Genomic DNA, 19,225 nt, shown 5'->3' with positions numbered 1-19,225 from the left:
TTAAAAACATTTTTTTTATTTTAATCAGATCAGGCTGGACAGGGCCCGAGCTCTGGTGTCGTTAGGTATCGGGCCTGGGCCCGAGCTCGGATTTGAACATCAGGTCGAGCCAGGCCTGATTTTTATCGGGCTGGGCCTGCCCGATGCCCTAGTCTAGTTCACATCCGTGAACTTCCTGAATGGCTGCCGAGGAAACTCGTTTCTGACTCACATTCATTGGTAACACCTTTTATATATAAATTAATGACACCCATCAGAGAACGATTTACCTATACAAACACGGGTATGAAAAGATTGTACCGTATGAATATGGACTACAACAACAAGCATCAAATAGACGAGGGGGAATCAAGTCGACTTTTCGTTGGACTAGTCTAAGACTTCCAACCCATATGTGATTGGGTTGGATTTTTATTATGATACAGTCAAATATGAAACTCGATGTCGGTGCAGTACTTCTTGAACTGGATTAAAATGTCTCATACGATATCCTATATATCTGAATCTAGTTACGATGTCCTTTCTCATGCTATACGGTACATCAAAATAAATAAAACTTTAGTAATACCCATTCCTCATATACTCGAATGTTGTTTTTGACAGAATTAAATTTTTGGTTTTCATTGTTAAATTTGACTAGGATTTGGATTTGGAATGTGGACTACAGTTTAAAAAGTTAGCATCCAAATTGATTTTTGGATAAGATTCAGCTATTTAACAATCATCACCCAATCAAATTTTGAATAAGATTTAGCATCCAATTGAAATTTGGATTATAGATTCAGAAATAGGGTTTGGATCGGGTTCAGTTGTGAATTTAGAAACTGGATCCATATATATATTCATTCAAATTCAATTGGAACGTGACTATGCGAAGACTTGATAAACTGGATATGGCAAATGGTACATCAGATGCGAATGGGATCTGCTTATATGCCTACAGCTGATAGCTAGTTAGCACTATGTCTTCTACTCTTGTGCGTATATTTATTTTCCTTTGCCGTTTTTCATACTTGGTGTATGACGACACGTCACGCCTTTCGATAATGAATTTTTATTTTGCCAGATCTCTTTTTCTCTCTTTGTTTTTGTTTTTTTTTTTTCTCTACGTCTGAGTAACTTTAGTTTCGGAAAACTTTTCACCAATATTGACAATACCTGATTGTTTTTCGATATTTGAAACCTTTTTAGAAACATTAATTTGCTTTCTAGGTAATCGACGAGCAACGCGTCACCTTGTGATGATACATCACAACACCAATATTTTCACAGCATGTGACATTGTAAGAATGGTGATAGGCCCAAAATCTTGATCCGAGAAGGAGACCCACAGGGTGAAGAATCACCATGAATGGGTTATTCTAAATCATGATTCCTATAGCCATGCACCTCTAACTAAAGCTTGACGTGGAATCATTGGTGAAGCCAAACATGATTTAAGAACCGCATACACGTAGTTTCTTACTTTAACTACGATAAAGCATGTTTAATTTGATCATCAATACTGTCATCTAAACACAATTGCTGTCAAAAAAAAGTGCATTTCCAGTTGTTAGAAACCAGATAAATTAAATCATAAGGAAACGTCCCTGGCCGGCGGTGGTGGAGGCCGCACAATAAAATTGTGGTGCGGATTGGAAAAAGGCGTTGGAGGAGAAGGACAAGCCCGCTTGCTAGAAAACAGTGAATCTCTCGCCGCCACGGTCGCCAAATCTCCCCATGAGCACTGAAGGTCTGTGTTTCTGTTTCTGTCATCGTGGATGGGGCAGTTGGCAGGTTCCTCCATTCCGGTTGTTGCTGCAGAACAGTTCATTACAAGTATGGCCATGGCTGTCAGTAGGGCTACCTTGAGTGTATAACCCATTGTGTGTCTGTGTGTGGAAGACGGATAAGAGAGGGAGGGAGGGAGGGAGGGAGAGAGAGAGAGAGACAGAGGTTTAGCTGGTTCTAGTGGACAGAAAGATCAAACTCAAGAGCTTATGCATATGCGTGGAACGAAGCGTGAGAGAGTCCAATAACATTTATAGTGATCAACATAGGTTCCTCCACACTTATATTATGTAGATATTATATAGGCTATGATTGATTCCCTTGGAGATCCGAGGCTGACTTCAAATTCATGTTCCTTGACCAACCACGTATGGTGGGGAAGGATTTGAACTTTGACCACAGCAAACATGTTGTAGCATCGGATGTGAATCTGAGTTAGTCCATATTATAAGAGTTCGTATTTCATTAATTTGGAGGCATTTTTCATCATTGTTCCTTTTAGCAATCATTCCTGTCGTTTGACATTTTCAAATTTGTCCTGATCACTTCTTCGGCCTCATTCCAAAATTGAAAATTCCATGCGTCTGATGGTTTTTTACTGATGGCTAAATGAAGCACACTATTTTTGTTTTTTCTTGGTCTCCACACTTTTTAAATATTAGTAGTTCATGATGCCTAGTGTTGAAGTCGAAATTAAGATTATATCATGACCATGAATCACCAAGAAAGCTTATTTTAACAAAACGTATGGCCTCTCATATAATAACCACGTTTACATCATTGATGTCGACCAGCTCGGCCACTTGGTGTCCAAAAGCAAATAAGCAACAAACCAAAATGACCTATGCAGTCATTATTGACTCTTATCAATTATTCTTGATTAATTCCCATATTCTTTTGTCAATGGTTCACATTGGCAAACTTCCTAAGTGGCCCACTAGGAAAGCATTCGTCTCTGGACTCTGTCAGATTCATTGGAGCCAGATTCTGTAAATCAATCATGCGCATGAGCGGGCTTCCTACTTATTACAATTGGAATTACATTAGTTATGAAAGGAAAGATAATCTCATGGAAATGGCCTCATCTAACATCTCATCTTCCATAAAAATTACAAATTAAGAGCTAGCACAGGGAATTTATGTTACATTCAAGAACGACAACGGCATCTTGGTTTTCGACATCGTGAGGAGGTCATGCTCGATGCCAAATCATTCCATGTTCACTAACACAAATAGATGATTACGCCTTCGCTTCGTGTAATTATTTCTATTCCACAACTGCAGCCTGTGTATGAGGACTATAGTCGGCTGCAACGCACCAAAAAAATGCGCTGTAGAATGTCATGACTAAAGGAGATGAAGTCACATTTCTACGACGCAATGTGGGTCTGCATTACAAAAATGAGGGAACGAACATTGCCTACTCATCATCGCTGGGGCGGAGGCAAGGGGCCATGCGGCCATGCCCCCTTAAAGACTTTTAAAAATTCAAATTTTTATATGTAAAATTTAAAATTTTTAATTTAACTTATATTTTAAAAAAAAATAAAGATTATATTTCGGTTCTTATTAAAATTTTAAAAATATAGTTTGGCTGATAAGCATCTGTGGATAGGTACTCTGCTTCTTCTTCTTCTTTTTGTTGTTGCCTTTTCATATTCGTAGCTTGCATTTGTCGTCGTCGAAGATAATGTCCGGCGATCGTCAAATAATAGTCACTAGTTGTCGTCGCCAGTGCCAGTGGCAGTCGATAATAAAAAAATTGTCCGCATTCGAAGTCAGTAGTAGCACTATGCACTGATTGCAAGAAATCGTAAGTCTTCCTGTCCTCTTGTGTATATGTTGTATGGACACTATACTTGTGTTGCAAATCTGATTCTCATTTGTTTCACCAAGGACTTTTGTTAACTTTTAAGAAAGTAAAAGGAAGACAATGCACACAGATTTACGTGGTTCGGATATGTCGATCATACATCCACGATAAGAACATCACACTGCCTTGCTCTATCTTCTCTCTTGTCTTCTTTACAGATTACAATGAAAATATGTAGCGTTGAAGGAAGACCAACAAGGAAAGCATTTCCTCAACGTTTCCTTAATGGCACTCAAACGGCTACAAGAGGAATATATGGCAATAAGAGCAAACATTAACAAGGTAAGAAAATATTGCCAATTTCATTGGCGTGATATTCAAACGTCGACTTCTCATCACTCCCCCTCAAGTGGGGCGTACAAGTCATGGCAGCCGCACTTGTTAATGGCTTCATTTAACTCTTTTCTCAATATTGCTTTTGGTGAATCCATCTGCAAGTTGTTGTGAACTTGGTGTGAAGGGAGTAGTGATTTCACCATTCTGGACCTTTTCTCGTATGAAGTGACAGTCAATTTCTATATGTTTTTTCATTTCATGGGACATTGCATTTGTTGTGATATGTATGGCAGCTTGATTATCACAATGCATTGGTGTGGGAGAACCGAATTCTAAGTCCATTTCAGATAAAAGAGTACGAATTCAAGTAATTTCACTGGCTGCGGTGGCCATTGCCCTGTATTCTGCTTCTGCACTGGACCTAGAAGTGACTCGTTGTTTCTTACTTCGCCAAGATACTAGGTTATCACCTACATAAATACAATATCTAGTAGTGGATTTACAATCCATGCTTCCTCCCCAATCTGCATCAGAATATGCTCTAATGTTGACATGGCCATTTCGTTTATATAATAAATCCTTGGCCGGGAGATTTCTTCAAATATTTGAGAATTCATTCAACCATGTCCCAATGTTCCTGAGTCGGATCATGCATATGTTGACTAACAAGATTTACTGCATAGGTGATGTCGGGTCTTGTAACTGTGAGATATATAAGTCTTCCTACCAGTTGTTGATATCTTGAAATTTCTAGAGTTTCCTGTTTCTCAGTAATGGCTTCTTTGTTGTTGATGACCATCTGTGTATCTACAGGACGACATCCAAGTTTTCCAGTTTCTTTGAGTAGATCAGTGACATATTTCCTTTGTGACATAAATAGTCCCTTCCTTGACTGAGCAATTTCTATTCCCAAAAAGTATTTTAACTTTCCCAAATCCTTTATGTCGAAGGCCTTTTGAAGTAGTGCTTTTGCATCATTGATCTTGAGAGCGTTGCTTCCTGTGATGATTATGTCATCCACATAGATAAGAACCAACGTAATATCACTGTCTTTCTTACTGATAAACAACGAACTGTCAGCTTTACTCCTGTAGAATCCATATTGTTCAAGAGCTTTGCTCAATTTGAAGTGCCACGCTCGAGGAGATTGTTTAAGTCCATATATCGATTTTCGCAGCATACATACTGATGTAGACTTTTCTTGAGTCCATCCAGGAGGTAGCTTCATATATACTTCTTCTTGTAAGTCTCCCTGCAAGAAAGCATTTTTTACATCTAACTGAAATAGTAGCCAATCATTGTTGCAAGCGATCGAGAGCAATATTCAAACAGTATTCATTTTTGCTACCGGGGCAAATGTCTCCTCATGATCCAATCCTTGTGTTTGAGTATATCCTTTTGCGACCAGCCTGGCCTTGTATCTTTCCACTGTTTCATCACTGTTGTATTTGATTTTAAAAACCCATCTGCAACCAACCGCACGTTTTCTTTCAGGCAATTGAGTAATCTCCCATGTTTGATTTTTTGTTTAAAGCATCAAGCTCTTCCCGCATAGCTTTGATCCAAACCTGATTCTCTTTGGCCTCCTCATAAGATCTTGGTTCTATTTCTCTTTCTATGGTATCCAAAAAGGCAGTGTTTTTCAGAGAAATTTTTGAACGTCACACGATTTTCGATAGGATGCATAACTGCCTTATATGTCACATAATCTTTCAAGTGTCTAGGAGGTTGAATGGTTCTTTGTGATCTTCTAGGCTCGGTGACTTCAGTTGTGCCCCTTTCAACTTCATGAGTTCTCATGTTTTCGATCAAGGTCTAAACTTGAGCTTCTTTTGATGCATTGTGATTACCTTGGTTGGTGGAAATGGCAACTAAATCATCATATATGCTAATGTTGGGCAAAGTAGTCTCCCCCTACCGTATTTCTTGATGACGGTGATTTTTGAAATATGGCACTGACTCATCAAATTTGATGTCTCTAGAGATATACATCTACTGGTCATAAGGGTTGTAGCATATATATCCTTTTTTGTTGACTGAATATCCCATAAACACACACTTGCGAGCTTTGGGACTAAGTTTGTCTCGTTCAGTTTTGTCGATCATAACATACACAATGCTCCCGAACAATTTTAAGTGATTGATACTGATCTTGCGTCCTGTAAGGATGTGAAGAAGTGATTTTCCTCATAGTCTGCAGCTAGGAGTTCGGTTAATTAGGTAGCAAGCAGTCATAATCGCCTCGCTCCAAAACTGGTTAGGCATACAAGACTGAAAAAGTAAGGAACGTATAATTTCAAGAATATGACGGTTTTTCCTTTCGACCACTCTGTTTTGTTGCGGAGTTTTTACACATGAATATTGATGTATCATGCCACTCATATTTTCAAAATTTTCAAAAGAACTGTTTTTAAACTCAGTCCCATTGTCGGTTCTTAGGGTCTTAATACCAACATTGTATTGAGTTCGCACCATGTTATAGTAAATCACAAATTTTTCAAAAACTTGATCTTTTGAATAAGATATAACCAAGTTACCTTAGAGAAATCATCAATAAATGATAAATAATATTTAAAACCATTATAAGATGTTACTGGGTAGGACTCTAAACATCAGCATGCACCAATTCAAACGGTTCATTAGCAACAGTTTCAAACAAACCAAAAGAAGGACGACTCATTTTAGCATATTGACAAATTTCACACACATGTAAATCAAAAGTTTCATGAGGAAAAAATAACGACAAAATTCTACTTGACGGGTGGCCAAGTCTGCAATGCCATAAATGAGAATCAAATCCGGAGCTAGCAGTCATAGCAACATTATTATTTTGATTGATCACATAAACTCCATTTTCTTCTTTTCCTTCACCAATCGTCATCTTCATCACCTTGTCCTGAAAGATTACATTGGTAGGAGAAAAAATAACATTGCAATTTAGATCATGCGTAATCTTAGAAACAAAGAGAAGATTGGATGCAAGATCAGGCATATAAAGAGTTTTCAATTCCTTTTCAAAAAAACTTGCTGTCCCTACTCCAACAACTTTAATGGAAGTGCCATCAGCTATAGTCACAGTCCTTTTTTCACTTCTATTTTCTATATCTTTCAAGTTATTATGAAAAAAAGAGATATGTTCAGATGCACCTGAATCCATGATCCAAGAGTAATTTCTAGTAAGAGAAGGGTATGAATTCGTACCTGGCTGATTTCTAGGTGAAGTGAACGTTGATGCAGCAGTTACCGTCTTGGAGTGTTTCTGGCCATTTAGACTTTTAATCATCTTTGCGATAGTAGCAAGAGTAATCTCACCTTCGTCGGATTGGACCAACTGTGTCTGCGGTTTATGCTGCTGTTTTAGTTGATCTCCCTTGTTGGTAGGTCTGTCATGTAAATTCCAGCATTTTTCTTGAATATGCCCTTCTTTTTTGCAGTATGTGCACACTGGTCGTTTGCCTCTATTTCTGAATGACGGATGAACCTCCATTTTTTCTTCATGTTTCTTGCTGACTGAGGCATTAAAAGCTACTTTTTCAATGTTTTGACCACTAGTTTTAGTATCAATAATGTCACTGGTCTTCATAATCTTCCTCCTTTTTTCTTCTCGTAAGAGGGTGTTACACACCATATCAAAAGACGGCAGATGAGAAGTCATTAATATTTGGCTTCTTGCTTGTTCGTAATCTTCACCTAAACCAGCCAATAGTTTGAAGGTTCTTTCTTGATCTCGCTGCCTCTTAATGCGAGCAAGGTCGGTTGAGAGTCGACAATGAGAGTCCATTTCATTCCACTTCCCTTTGAGCATAGCAATATAGTCGCTGAAGGTCATATGACCTTTCTTCAACTCATAAATTTCATGGGAGAGTTGATACATGCGCGCAGTACTATACTTTTCACTATATAATTCTTTGGCAGCATTCTATATTTCCTCGGCAGTTTCGAAGTAATAAAAACTCACAGCAATTTTAGCATCCATTGAATTCAGCAACCAAGACATGACCATATGATTACCGAACTCTACTCATCATAGTTAGGGTCGTCAATGGCTGGTTTAGATTTTTTTCCATTAACAAACCCAAGTTTACATTTCCCACTTAAGAACAGAGTAGCAGCTTTGGACCAAGACATATAATTTAAGCCATTCAATGGAACATTTGTAATTTTGAGAATGGTGGTACCTGTCTCCACGATAATTTGTTGTTGTGTAGAAGATCCACTAGTCGACTTCAGTCTCCGAGAATCACTAGTTCCTCCGTTAGTGTCCATTGATAAAAGAGAAACACGAACGCACTTGTTTTCTGTCGATAAAGGGACCGCTCAGGAGACTGCATGCAGAGACAGTCTGAACTTGTTTTCTGCAACTTGTTTAGTGTAGTAGGAGAGGCGGTCTGAACTCAGGTGATTTCGGCCTGCTCCGGTCATCAATGTGGTCAATTTTGAAGGCATTAGATGCGCAACAGAGAGGCAATTCTCCCTGCTAAATATCAACAAGAAAGATGGCTCGAAGAGATAATGCCGGTTGATAGAACAGAGACAAAGTCCAGTGATGTCATGTTTTGCAGCAAAAGAGGCGGCTGGAAATTTGATGAGTCCGGCCAACTCCGACCACCAAATTGGTTGATCTCAGAGGCGTTGGATCCGCAACAGATAGGCGGTCCTTCTTGTAAAATCTCAGGCTGAGAGATTGATTGTGGAGAAAACGCTGGTCGATTGAATGAAAGGGCGACAAGCACGTTATGCCCTATTTTGCAGTAAAAGCGGCGGTCGGAAATTTGATGATTCCAGCCGACTCCGGTCACCAAATTGGTCGATGTCAGAGGCGTTGGATCCGCAACAGATAGGCGGTCCTTCCTGAAAAATTTCAGGCTAGAATATTGATTGTGGAGATAACGCCCGTCGATGGAATGAAAGGGTGACAAGCACGTTGCTGCCCTGTTTTCCTTTTACGATGATGCCCAAAAAAAAAACGAGCGTTCTCCTTGATGCTCCAGAAATTGTGTAAATACTTTGGAGAGATCTTCAGATACTCAAGAGTCGTTCCAACATCTGCTCAACATCTTTAAGAATAAATTTTGACAACGCTAGCATAAGTTGTTCTCGTGAATGGATGGAGAACTTCCTCTGTTTCACGACGGATTCAAAACAGCTCTGATACCATGATAATTTTTGAAAAAGTAAAAGGAAGACAATGCACACAGATTTACGTGGTTCGGATCTGTCGATCCTACATCCACGATAAGAACATCACACTTCCTTGCTCTATTTTCTCTCTTGTCTTCTTTACAGATTAGAATGAAAATATGTAGCGTTGAAGGAAGACCAACAAGGAAAGCATTTCCTCAATGTTTCCTTAATCGCACTCAAACGGCTACAAGAGGAATATATGGCAATAAGAGCAAACATTAACAAGGTAAGAAAATATTGCCAATTTCATTGGCGTGATGTTCAAAGGTCGACTTCTCATCAACTTTTTGTGGGAAAAAAGAGGCATATATTTGCTTCAATTGAGTGACAGAACTTTAATGGATCCCAGTTTGCTACCTAACAATCCGATATGTACTTGGAAAGTGGAAGCAGGGGTCCTGATTTCCTACTTTTGATGGCTGGAGTGTCTGTTCGTTTCAACATGAATTTATCTCGTGCATTAATTACTTGAATTCGCATCCATTGCTAATCAACAGTGCTAATGTTTTATGGACGCTGTTTATCAAAAAAGTGTTGATATTATTAAGGCACTGTTCTACCAAGGTGTTATATAACATGAGTCAACATTTTAACCTTGATCTGTTGGAAGATCCAAGAAGGTTACGCAGGCAATCATTAATTCTGAACAGAACGATAGGAATTTCAGTTGTTGAACTTTTGTTTTTGTTCAAATTTAACAAAAGACAATGAGCACTGATAAAGGGAGTGTTCTGGAGGATTCTTTACCCTCAATTGTGGATAAGAACAGTAAAATTGCTTTCGGAAGGAGTTTGCTGACACTCTCTACTAAATATGTGAAGATGTGGTACTCTTGAAATTCAAAAATTAATTTTTTTAAGTCATTTTATCTGATATTAAGGTTACTTGGATGGTTTTTGAGTTACACTATTGTTAAAGCTCCAAAGATATGCTACCACTGAGCCATAAAGGTTTTCATGCTCCATGTGTATATGAGGCATGCCTGATGCATACAAAGGACATCTATGGTTTCAACTGAAACCACTTGTTTTGTAGGATAGAAGGAAATGTAGTTTTCTTAATTTCATATGCTCCTTGATGAAGTGCTTTAAAACTTCGCCATCTCTTTCATTTGATAGCGATTCCATGAGGAATTAGGAAGGTGAAATGTGGGTACTAATGAACTTGTGATTGTCTCAGCATGATTTGTGTAGATACCCTGTGATCTTGCTTCGGAATGGCACGGATCAATGTCTGCCACCATTTATACGGACTTATTGGTGTCCAGCAATTCTTCTGCCACAAAAGTATGATGGTACCAAGTGAAAGTTTACAAGTCTACAATTATAGTGCGGAGGTTTCAGGACCATTCAGTAGACATGGATATTTTGTGGCAGTGGCCTATCGTATTAACAATGAGCATACAAATTTATTAACTTGGTTACCGAATGTATAACAAAACGAATGCTGCTTTTACCAAGCCGGTTTTTGCGATATTGAGAAGGGTTCTTGTTTGCACAGCAAGTTTGCAAAAAGGGAACATACCATGAAAGGAAGCATAACATTGACAACTTTGCTATTTCCTTCCCTGCTCTGTCTTTCTCTCTCTCTCTCGTGTGTCTGTTACCACTTAATTAAACACACTTATGAGCCCCAAGAAGAGACAAGGAGCCCACGTTATTACTGTTAGCTCGCATGGAATAACTAAATTCAAGTTACTCATTTTTTTTCTAATAAGGTGGGGATCAAGCACAGATCACCAAGTATTACAAAGATAAACATAACGTAGGAAAGCTCGGACAGAGAGACAACATTCAATTCTAAACACTGCCCCGGGTAGTCAAGCATCATTTTATTAAAATCCCTGTGAATCAGTGTGTGTGTGTGTTTGTGTGTATATATGCCATCCAATGGCTTTTTTCAGACTCGTGGCACTTGACCTCCACCCCCACAAGGAGGGGGGCAGACTGTGGGTCTGCTTTGATTGGGTCGTGGTACCAGGGCGCCACAATTGAAAGCCGGAGGATATGGGAGGCCAGGACATGGCCGCGAGCTCACTCCAACTGAATGTAATACAGAGAAAGAAATATCCATCATACGCTTTCTTAGTAAATTCTTCTCAAAGAGAAATGCAAATTTAATAACATTCAAACCTGAAAAAACTACCAGAATGGCAAGAAGGACGGCTACTCCCAAAATGAAGATCTTCATGTTGTAGACCGTGTTAGAGAGACAAAGGAAGGGTGCGGTGGATAGGAATTTAGAGACTGTGTCTGATTTATAGAAGCGAGAGGTAAAGAATGATTGATGGTCTTTCGAGGAATTTCATCATTGTGAGTGCTGTACAACAGGAATAAGTGCGGCTTGCTAAGACGACGGTCACTATAAGGAATTGACCAATACTGCGTATGATAGCAATCGAAGAATGACTTCATAGTTCAGATTCAGATTTGTACTCATGTTTGGACTCCCTAAGTCGAATTTAGTTTGGACTAGCATAAGACTTGCCATTTATCCGTAATCGGGTTGAAATTCTATGTGTCGTCTGTGTATGTGTGTGTGCATACGCGTGTGTGACCTTAGTTTTCACACCATGGTTGATTCTTTCCCATTTGAATGAAACTTTTCTAAAGAATTTGGTTTTCAGATCATGTTCGGAGGGACACTGGTTTATCTTCTTATTTTTGTTCCTTTGATTGCACTGATTTGGAATTCTGAAAGGATCCCATACGTTTGTGCTGGTATGTTTTCCCACTAAACAAACTTAAATTGGACTGCAGTAATCCAGATCACAAGCACCAATTTTTTCACATCATGTGATTCTCTAGAATCCCTGATCCCAAAAGTTCAAAATCTTTCAGGCCTGTTGAGTGGGATGCACTTCTTGCCAACGGCCCAAACTGTTGGTAAAGAAACATAAGACCGTCTGCAATTCATATGGTGACGGTTTTGGAGCCGTCGATAAAAGTTTCATGGGCAAAACAATTCCCGACCATCTAGCCGTTGTGAATTTATGAACCAATTCTTCACGTGGATTCTCATCGGTAAAACTTCTGTGCGCACAACAAACACGATTCACAGGTTGAAGAATCATTGTCTGTGGGGCATTCAAACCGTGATTCCTCTTAACCATCTTAGGCAAAAACAGGACGTGCTTTCGCCCACAAACGAGCCAAGACAAACATGATGATTTGGATTAGCAATACTTTGACCTCATTGGAAATAGATAACTAAAGCTATATAATCGATAATCTAATTATACACCAAATTGTGGATGAGGAGTCCTTCCCGGTAGTTCCGTGAGGATTTTAAGACCGGATTTTCCTCCTAATGCATTCCAATAACAAGTTCTTCTACATGGAAGAACGTGGCGGAATGAATGTGGGCCTCGATAAAGGGTTTCCGTATTGCTGTCAAAAGGCAATACGGACCCACCCAACCGCCCGTCCCGTCCCCTTCTACCGGAATGGGATGGTATTATGCACAAGACTAGGATAAACATCCCGGATCACTGCACTCCCGCTGGACCATCCTGCTTCCAGGCCGGCCAAGGGTGCGTCAGCACATCAAGCTTCGCCAGCAGCTCATGCGTTAGCAGGGCCTCAAACCACTTTTCAAAATCCCCTCGACCCCCACAGCTACGGCACCTTCAAGCTAAAATCGCCAGGCCCACAGACGGAAATTTGCCTTTTGACCTCAAGCACTCGCTTTGCGGTGAGCGCTTTGCTCATTGGCCCCTCCAAAAAACCAAGTTTCCCCAGCATGGGCAATCCAAAAGCCCACCTCCTTCAGCAACGGGCCACTGAAGATCCGCTGCTCATTCGCTTGTTCAAGAGAAGTCTAACCTACCTGGAATGGTTCATCTCGTTGGAGCCCGGCTCTATCAAGACATTCGCCGAGCTGGCAAACAGATTCATCCACTGCTCTTTCTGCTCTTGTAGTGTGAAGAAAAAAAGACCTACCTTTGCGGCATTCATTCGAAGGTGGCGTGCCTGGCATGGCATCAAGGGCCACCAAAAAAATCAAAGGATCCCTGTCATGCTACATTGAGATTGGGCAGTACACTGGGACTTCGAATCGTTAATCCAGAGGCATCTTCCATTCATCTCTCTTTTGGTTTTGGTCTTTCCGCACCATATTTAGATCTGCCCCTTCTTCGATCCGGAATTCCCAGCAAATCCTTGACTCCTCGAATAGGATGGGATTTCACACCTGGCGAATCTTTCACTCTACCTCCTCTTATTAACACCATAGGATGTTCCTGCAAATTATGACCTTCGCCTGGAATGTGAGCAAATATATCATGTCGATTGCTCAACCGTACTTTGGCTATCTTACGTAGAGCTGAACTAGGTTTTTTCGGTGTTCTCGTCGGAACATGCGGGCGTACTCCTTGCTTCTGGGGACATTGATCCGAAGCTCGAGTACGGTCTGTGCGCCGTTTTTCTTCTCTACCATGACGAATCAATTGATTTAATGTAGGCATCGCTCTTTCCTTTGTCCTTCCACCCTCTTTTCGCCCTATCACTCACTAGTGGTTACTCCCGATCTGAAGCACTCCTTTTCCATTCAGAAGCACTTTGAACGATTTGTCTGACCAAGGTCAGGACTTTCTGGAAAGGTCAGGACTTTCTTGAAAAGTCAGAACTCTTTTGAAAGGTCAAGACTTTCTTGAAAGGTCATGACTCATTGCAATTGTATGTCATTACTACTCACTTGACTAAAAATTATATGCCATTAGTACTCACTTGACCAAAAATTGTATGTCATTAGTACTTTTGAAGGAAAACAAAATGGCAATTCTTTAGGAAAAGTAAGGACTTTCTTGAAAGGTCAAGACTCATTATGAAAAATTCATGATCCAAAAAGGTCAAGACTCATTTGTATGTCATCAGTACTCACCATACCAAAAAAAGTCAGGACCTTATGGAAAGGTCAGGACTCTCTGGAAAGGTCAAGATCCAAAAAGGTCAAGACTCATTTGTATGTCATCAGTACTCACCATACCAAACAGGTCAGGACTTTCTTGAAAGGTCAAGACTCATTATGGAAAAGTTATGATCCAAAAAGGTCAAGACTCATTTGTATGTCATCAGTACTCACCATACCAAACAGGTCAGGACTTGATTGAAAGGTCAAGACTCATTATTGAAAAGTCAGGATCCAAACAGGTCAAGAATCATTTGTATGTCATCAGTACTCACCATACCAAAAAGGTCAGGACTAAATGAAATTCAATGTCATTAGTACTCACTTGACAAACAAATGCCATTTTCCATAAAAAATTAGTGCTGACTATGACATTAATACCAAAAAAGGTCAGGATTCATGACAATGAGATGCCATTCACCATACCAAGAAAGATGCCATTAGTATCCAAAATCCATGTTGGTTGATGGTCAGCACTCATTTTGATGGTCATTGTCCTTTTCTTTCAAGAAATTGTCTTCCTTGATCCCTTCTTTCAGAAAGCACGCACTCGCAAAGCGTAGGGCTTTGCTCGTGACGTGACGTTCCCTGACGTCATTCTTCGCTTTGCTCGTTCCCTAACGCATCCATTCGACGTTGCGAGTGCTTTGACTATCCTAGTGAGAAGAATGAAGATCCACCTGACAGTGGCCCTAATCCGCATCGCTATATCCTTCTAGTAGAAGACTTGATCTTACATACACCAGATCAAGATAAATGCGCGAGAGACTGAATTATCATTAGCGATGCATTCCAATGCTCCAAACCGGGGTCACTAGTCAATCTACTAGTCACACTTACGGCATCAGCGATGTCCGAATTGGAGGGGAAGGATGGTTTTCAAGGAGGTCTACTGGCAGACAGGAAGATAGGCAAAGGGGGCAGCGGCTATAACTTCTCCAACATAGCTGGTAAGGTCAGGCTATTGAGAAGGGCCTTTTTCTTTTTTTAGCGGATAAATGCTCAATGAAGATTCTAAACTCCTGGTAGCTCAGGAGTAGGAAAAGGTCTGACAGAAGCGTGCTTTAGGAAGTGTTCGAAAGACGACCTCAACACAAGGAGAATGGATGACGATGAGAACAAGGTGGAATCCAAACGGAGGGAATAGAGGCCTCAAGCAAGCCCCGAAAGAAGATAGCCCAAAGCAAAAGGCCTACACCCAGAGCCAAGTAGACAGATAGCGTTGCAGGGACCAATCCACCTCAGGGGAACCCCTCAATCCTCAAGCCGGTCCAAGCAGAGCTCGGTGATTATACGTATGGATTGCTCCTTCCACGGTCCAGCGAGTGAGACACGTGCTTCACCATAAGGAAGAAAGCATGCTGGAGGAGTGCACTAGACCCCAGCGAGGGTCGTAGGCAGGCCCATTTGCCTTCACGAAGAGGATAGTGCTTTTCGACGGGTTTCTCAATCGTGCCCAGAAGCTGATAACCATGGAAGCTGCAATAAAGAGTGCATCCTTTTCCTCATACTACGGTACGCTTCATTGCGCTATCAGTCCAGCGAAGCAGTAGTAAGAAAAAGGGAACCAAGCAAGCAAAGCAAAGGAGGTAGCCCAGGAATTTATCTGACAGAGCTCCTGGTGGAAGGTGCATATGAATTGAATCAATAGTAGGGCTGAATCCAATAGGAAGAGAATCGGACAAGGAAGGAGCTCTTTTCGCCTTATCCATCGAGCTTAGTCTGAGCCCTGTTGCTGGGGCTCTGTTTCTTTGCTTTGACATTTGACATGTCCTTTTTCGACAAGAAGAGCAGAGCAGGGAAGGAGCCTGGTGAGGGATAACGTTCAGGAAGGTCATGGTAGGCAACTCATCAACCCTATTCCACATCAAAGATGTGGCTTTCACCACAAACCAATCAGGCGCGCAGCGTCGGGTTGGTTTAAAAAGGACGTTCTTCATGCCATTGCTGGATCCACACTACCAGCACTCCTCCCAATGGGAGAGGGAACACACACCTTTCTGCCCCAGATCTCAACCCCTCCGACTGGACGGAAAAGAACTACCCAACCGCCTGTCCCATCCCCTTCTATCGGAATGGGATGGTATTATGCACAAGACCGGGATAAACATCCCGGGGACCATCGAACCGGATCACTGCACTCCCGCTGGACCATCCGGCTTCTAGGCCGGCCAAGGGTGCGTCAGCACATCAAGCTCTGCCAGCAGATCATGCGTCAGCAGGGCCTCAAACCACTTTTCAAAATCCCCTCGACCCCCATAGCTACGGCACCTTCAAGCTAAAATCGCCAGGGCCACAGACGGAAGTTTGTCTTTTGACCTCAAGCACTCGCTTCGCGGCGAGCGCTTTGCTCGTTGATGCCCCCATCGTAGATGGTTCAGCCACGCCCGGTGCCACGAAATGATTGAGAACTACGACGGGGTCAAAATGCATTTTGTTCTTTTTCTTCAAAAAGTATTGCATGACAAAATAATTCAAGGAAGGGCGCACAGCAGGGAGGGTCCTTATAAGTAGATTACTCGTCGAGCCATCGGAGCGGGACTTCTTCGGGAAAAAGAACTTGAAGAACTTCGTTTTTCTGAAGGAGTCGTCATTTTCTATAGGAATGCTATGTCATTGACAACCCCGGCGTCTTTCGGATGCTTGAAGGCCCCGCTGATCTGAAGTGATTTAGAAAGATTCTTCTGTCTCGATGGTGATCGGTCATGGTATCCATAGCGTTGCCTCCTTTTTGGCCAAATCCTTCTTTCGTTTTGCTTCTCCCGGTCGTCAAGCCTGCTCAACTCTAAAGTTTTCCCTGCCCCCCGCCTCTCACTTCCTTTCGTTCTTCCTCCGTACCGTCGCTTGAATGAAGACACCCGATCGGCCCGACTTTCCCAAAAGCCCACCACCGGCCAAAATCCTTTCTGTGTCTAGATTTGTCGCGTCGTTTCAGTCGTCGTGGTCGACGGGGAAGAAAGAAATGAATGAATGTCCTTTTGGGAAAATGTAGAATAATACACCTACCGAGACGAAAGCCAAAGTTGAGTCTCGTAGGTGGACGTATCGAACCGAAATAAGATCACAGATTGACATCTTGATACACTGATTTACCATAATAATAAATAGAGTCAATGGTTAGCCGTGGGAAGAGCCGCTTCTTTCAGAGGGGCTTCCATTCACCAGTGCAAACTACAAGTGCTCTCCGAACCGTCCCGGATAGTAACCCATCACACGGCTCTCCAACCCAACCTGTGGTGGATCTCGGGGGACAAAGTCAAAGCGCTTGATCCCCAACCATTGATGCCACGCCGATCAAGCAGCGACGCAGCTTGTGATATGCTTCTTAGCTGAAGCCGCTAACGTTCGGTTCAGATAAGTCACGTTCCTTCGGTCGGTTCGCTCTGGTGGTCTTCCCTTATCTTCCCTAACGTTCAGAGTTGTTCTGGTTTGAGAAAGGAGCACCGGCCGAGCGCCCTGAATGAAGAAGAAAATGACAGTAGAGGCTTCCAGTTTCTTCTTCTTCGACCAAACTAGCAACATTTCGATTACACACCGGAGGTTGGTCAGAACAGAGATTTGATTGGTTTGGTTTCGTGCAACGATTGGAGCGGAAGGAAAAAGCGGTTGTCTTCCCAGAAAGGCACCCTCGCTTGCTCTCTTGGCAAAACGCTTCGAAAGAAGAACCGTCTCGCCAAGGCCCCACCCGCCCCCTTTATTTGCCTGCCGGCCGGCAGAGAATCAGCATCACCCTTCGTCGCCTGTCGGCAGAGAGATTCGTTCTCGGAAGCGAAGCTTCTGGTGGGCGACGCTAGAGGCATTCTGCTGGTAGGAAGGCCGACCCACTTGTTGACTGCCTAGCTCGTTCTTCATCGGCCGGCAGAAGCGGAATTCATAGATGAATATCATCGGATGATGATATGGACACTTCCAAGTCTCGCAGGCCTGCTTCGCTTCGCTCGCTCAGTGCTTTGCTGACTCACTTCGCTTCCTCCCCCTTCTGGCGAAGCTTCGTAGACTAGCTTCGCTAGCGCTTGGAAAGCGAGCTTCCCTTGCCTACTCACAGCAACCCAGTTATGTTATCAGAGTCGTCCTTTTCCTTCACTCAAGTCAGTGAAAGAGCTTGCTTGGATCGTTCTGTGCTTTCATAGGCCCCGCCGCCCTCAAACGAACTTTCCCATTTGACATAGTCTCGGGGCTTTTCCATAGATCGATATCGCCCTGTGGAGTCGACGTTCTGAAGGCTCCACTTGAAAGCCTTCCATAACCCTCGTGAAACGAAGAAACAAAAAGACAGCACGGTTCTTCTTCTTTCTATTGGCTGGAAATGAATATCATTTGAATGACAGCTTCAACTAGGCTCCACTTTGGAGAGAGTTTTCGGTCTTAATCAAGATAGGTCAGGAGCGCTTCGGAATGGTAGCTGCTTAGTCTCATCCGAGAGTCCAATCTCTTTTTTCTGCTTTTTTTCCTTGAATAAAAAAAAGAAAGAAGGGGGTCAGGCTAGGCTCCTTCCCTTCCACAGCATAGCTGCGCTAGCAGGTACTACGAGCCCTCTGCCCCATGCATCTAACCAGCTCTCGCGTGGTTCACCGGTTCCACCGAAAACTCTCATTTGTAGCAGTGGAGCATAGTGCGCTTTAGGCGCCCAACGAGAAACTGCTATTAGTCAAAGAAACTACTATTAGTCAAAGCACTCGCAAAGTGAAGCATGAGGGCTTTGCTCGCTGGTACAAAGCACTCGCAACTTTCAAGGATGCGTTAGGGAACTCGCAAAGCGAATCGACAAAGAACTCTCTTTTCAATGTTTTGATACGTTGGTTGATTCACATATCTTCTTTCACTTAGAAAGATTCTTGATTCCAGTGAAGGCGAGCTACGAGTGTAGACGAAGAGTCGGAACGAGCTTCCAAGATAAAGCGAAGTGAGCGAGTCTCAATAGTGAACGTATGTAGGCTTGCGTAGCAGTAGGGCAGACATTTCTCGCTGTTACAGCTATTTCCATCATTCGACCAGAGGGTTCGTATCGCTACAGAGACAACATAATATTGAAGCGGCAAACAACCAGTGGTTTGGATGGGTATCAAGGTGTTCACACCCCACTCCTTTTTCAAGGAGGTCGAAATGCGAGTCAGCAAAATTCTTTTAAAATTAGGGTTTTGAGAAAATTTTCAAGAGAAAGGGATCCGCTCGTCGGTACGAGGTCCAACCATTCCTGCCGCCTTTAACAGGGGT

General features: G+C 42.1%; 2 protein-coding genes across 2 annotated transcripts in view; both read right to left on the bottom strand.

The window, feature by feature from the left end:
* Positions 1 to 13,183: 13,183 nt before the first annotated feature.
* On the bottom strand, positions 13,184 to 13,568 carry LOC116263741 (ribosomal protein S12, mitochondrial). The gene has a single exon (XM_031643495.2). It carries the CDS (start codon positions 13,566 to 13,568, stop codon positions 13,185 to 13,187), a length of 384 nt encoding a protein of 127 aa, XP_031499355.1. The 3' UTR covers position 13,184.
* Positions 13,569 to 16,273: 2,705 nt separating this feature from the next.
* LOC126410503 (ribosomal protein S3, mitochondrial-like) overlaps positions 16,274 to 19,225 on the bottom strand; it is a 29,157-nt gene continuing 26,205 nt past the window's right edge. Inside the window, 3 exon segments of the mRNA XM_050080381.1 lie at positions 16,274 to 16,609; positions 16,612 to 16,817; positions 16,820 to 17,150. Of these exon segments, the coding sequence (XP_049936338.1) occupies positions 16,274 to 16,609; positions 16,612 to 16,817; positions 16,820 to 17,150 (873 nt within the window).

Source organism: Nymphaea colorata, chromosome 11 (genome assembly GCF_008831285.2).
Source record: "Nymphaea colorata isolate Beijing-Zhang1983 chromosome 11, ASM883128v2, whole genome shotgun sequence".
NCBI lineage: Eukaryota > Viridiplantae > Streptophyta > Magnoliopsida > Nymphaeales > Nymphaeaceae > Nymphaea > Nymphaea colorata.
The sequence above is the reverse complement of the archived record's forward strand: the minus strand, read 5'-3'. Positions and strand labels throughout refer to the sequence as shown.

Excerpts from the sequence above, each read along its gene's own strand:
- LOC116263741 (XM_031643495.2), bottom strand. The coding sequence starts at position 13,568 with ATGCCTACATTAAATCAATTGATTCGTCATGGTAGAGAAGAAAAACGG.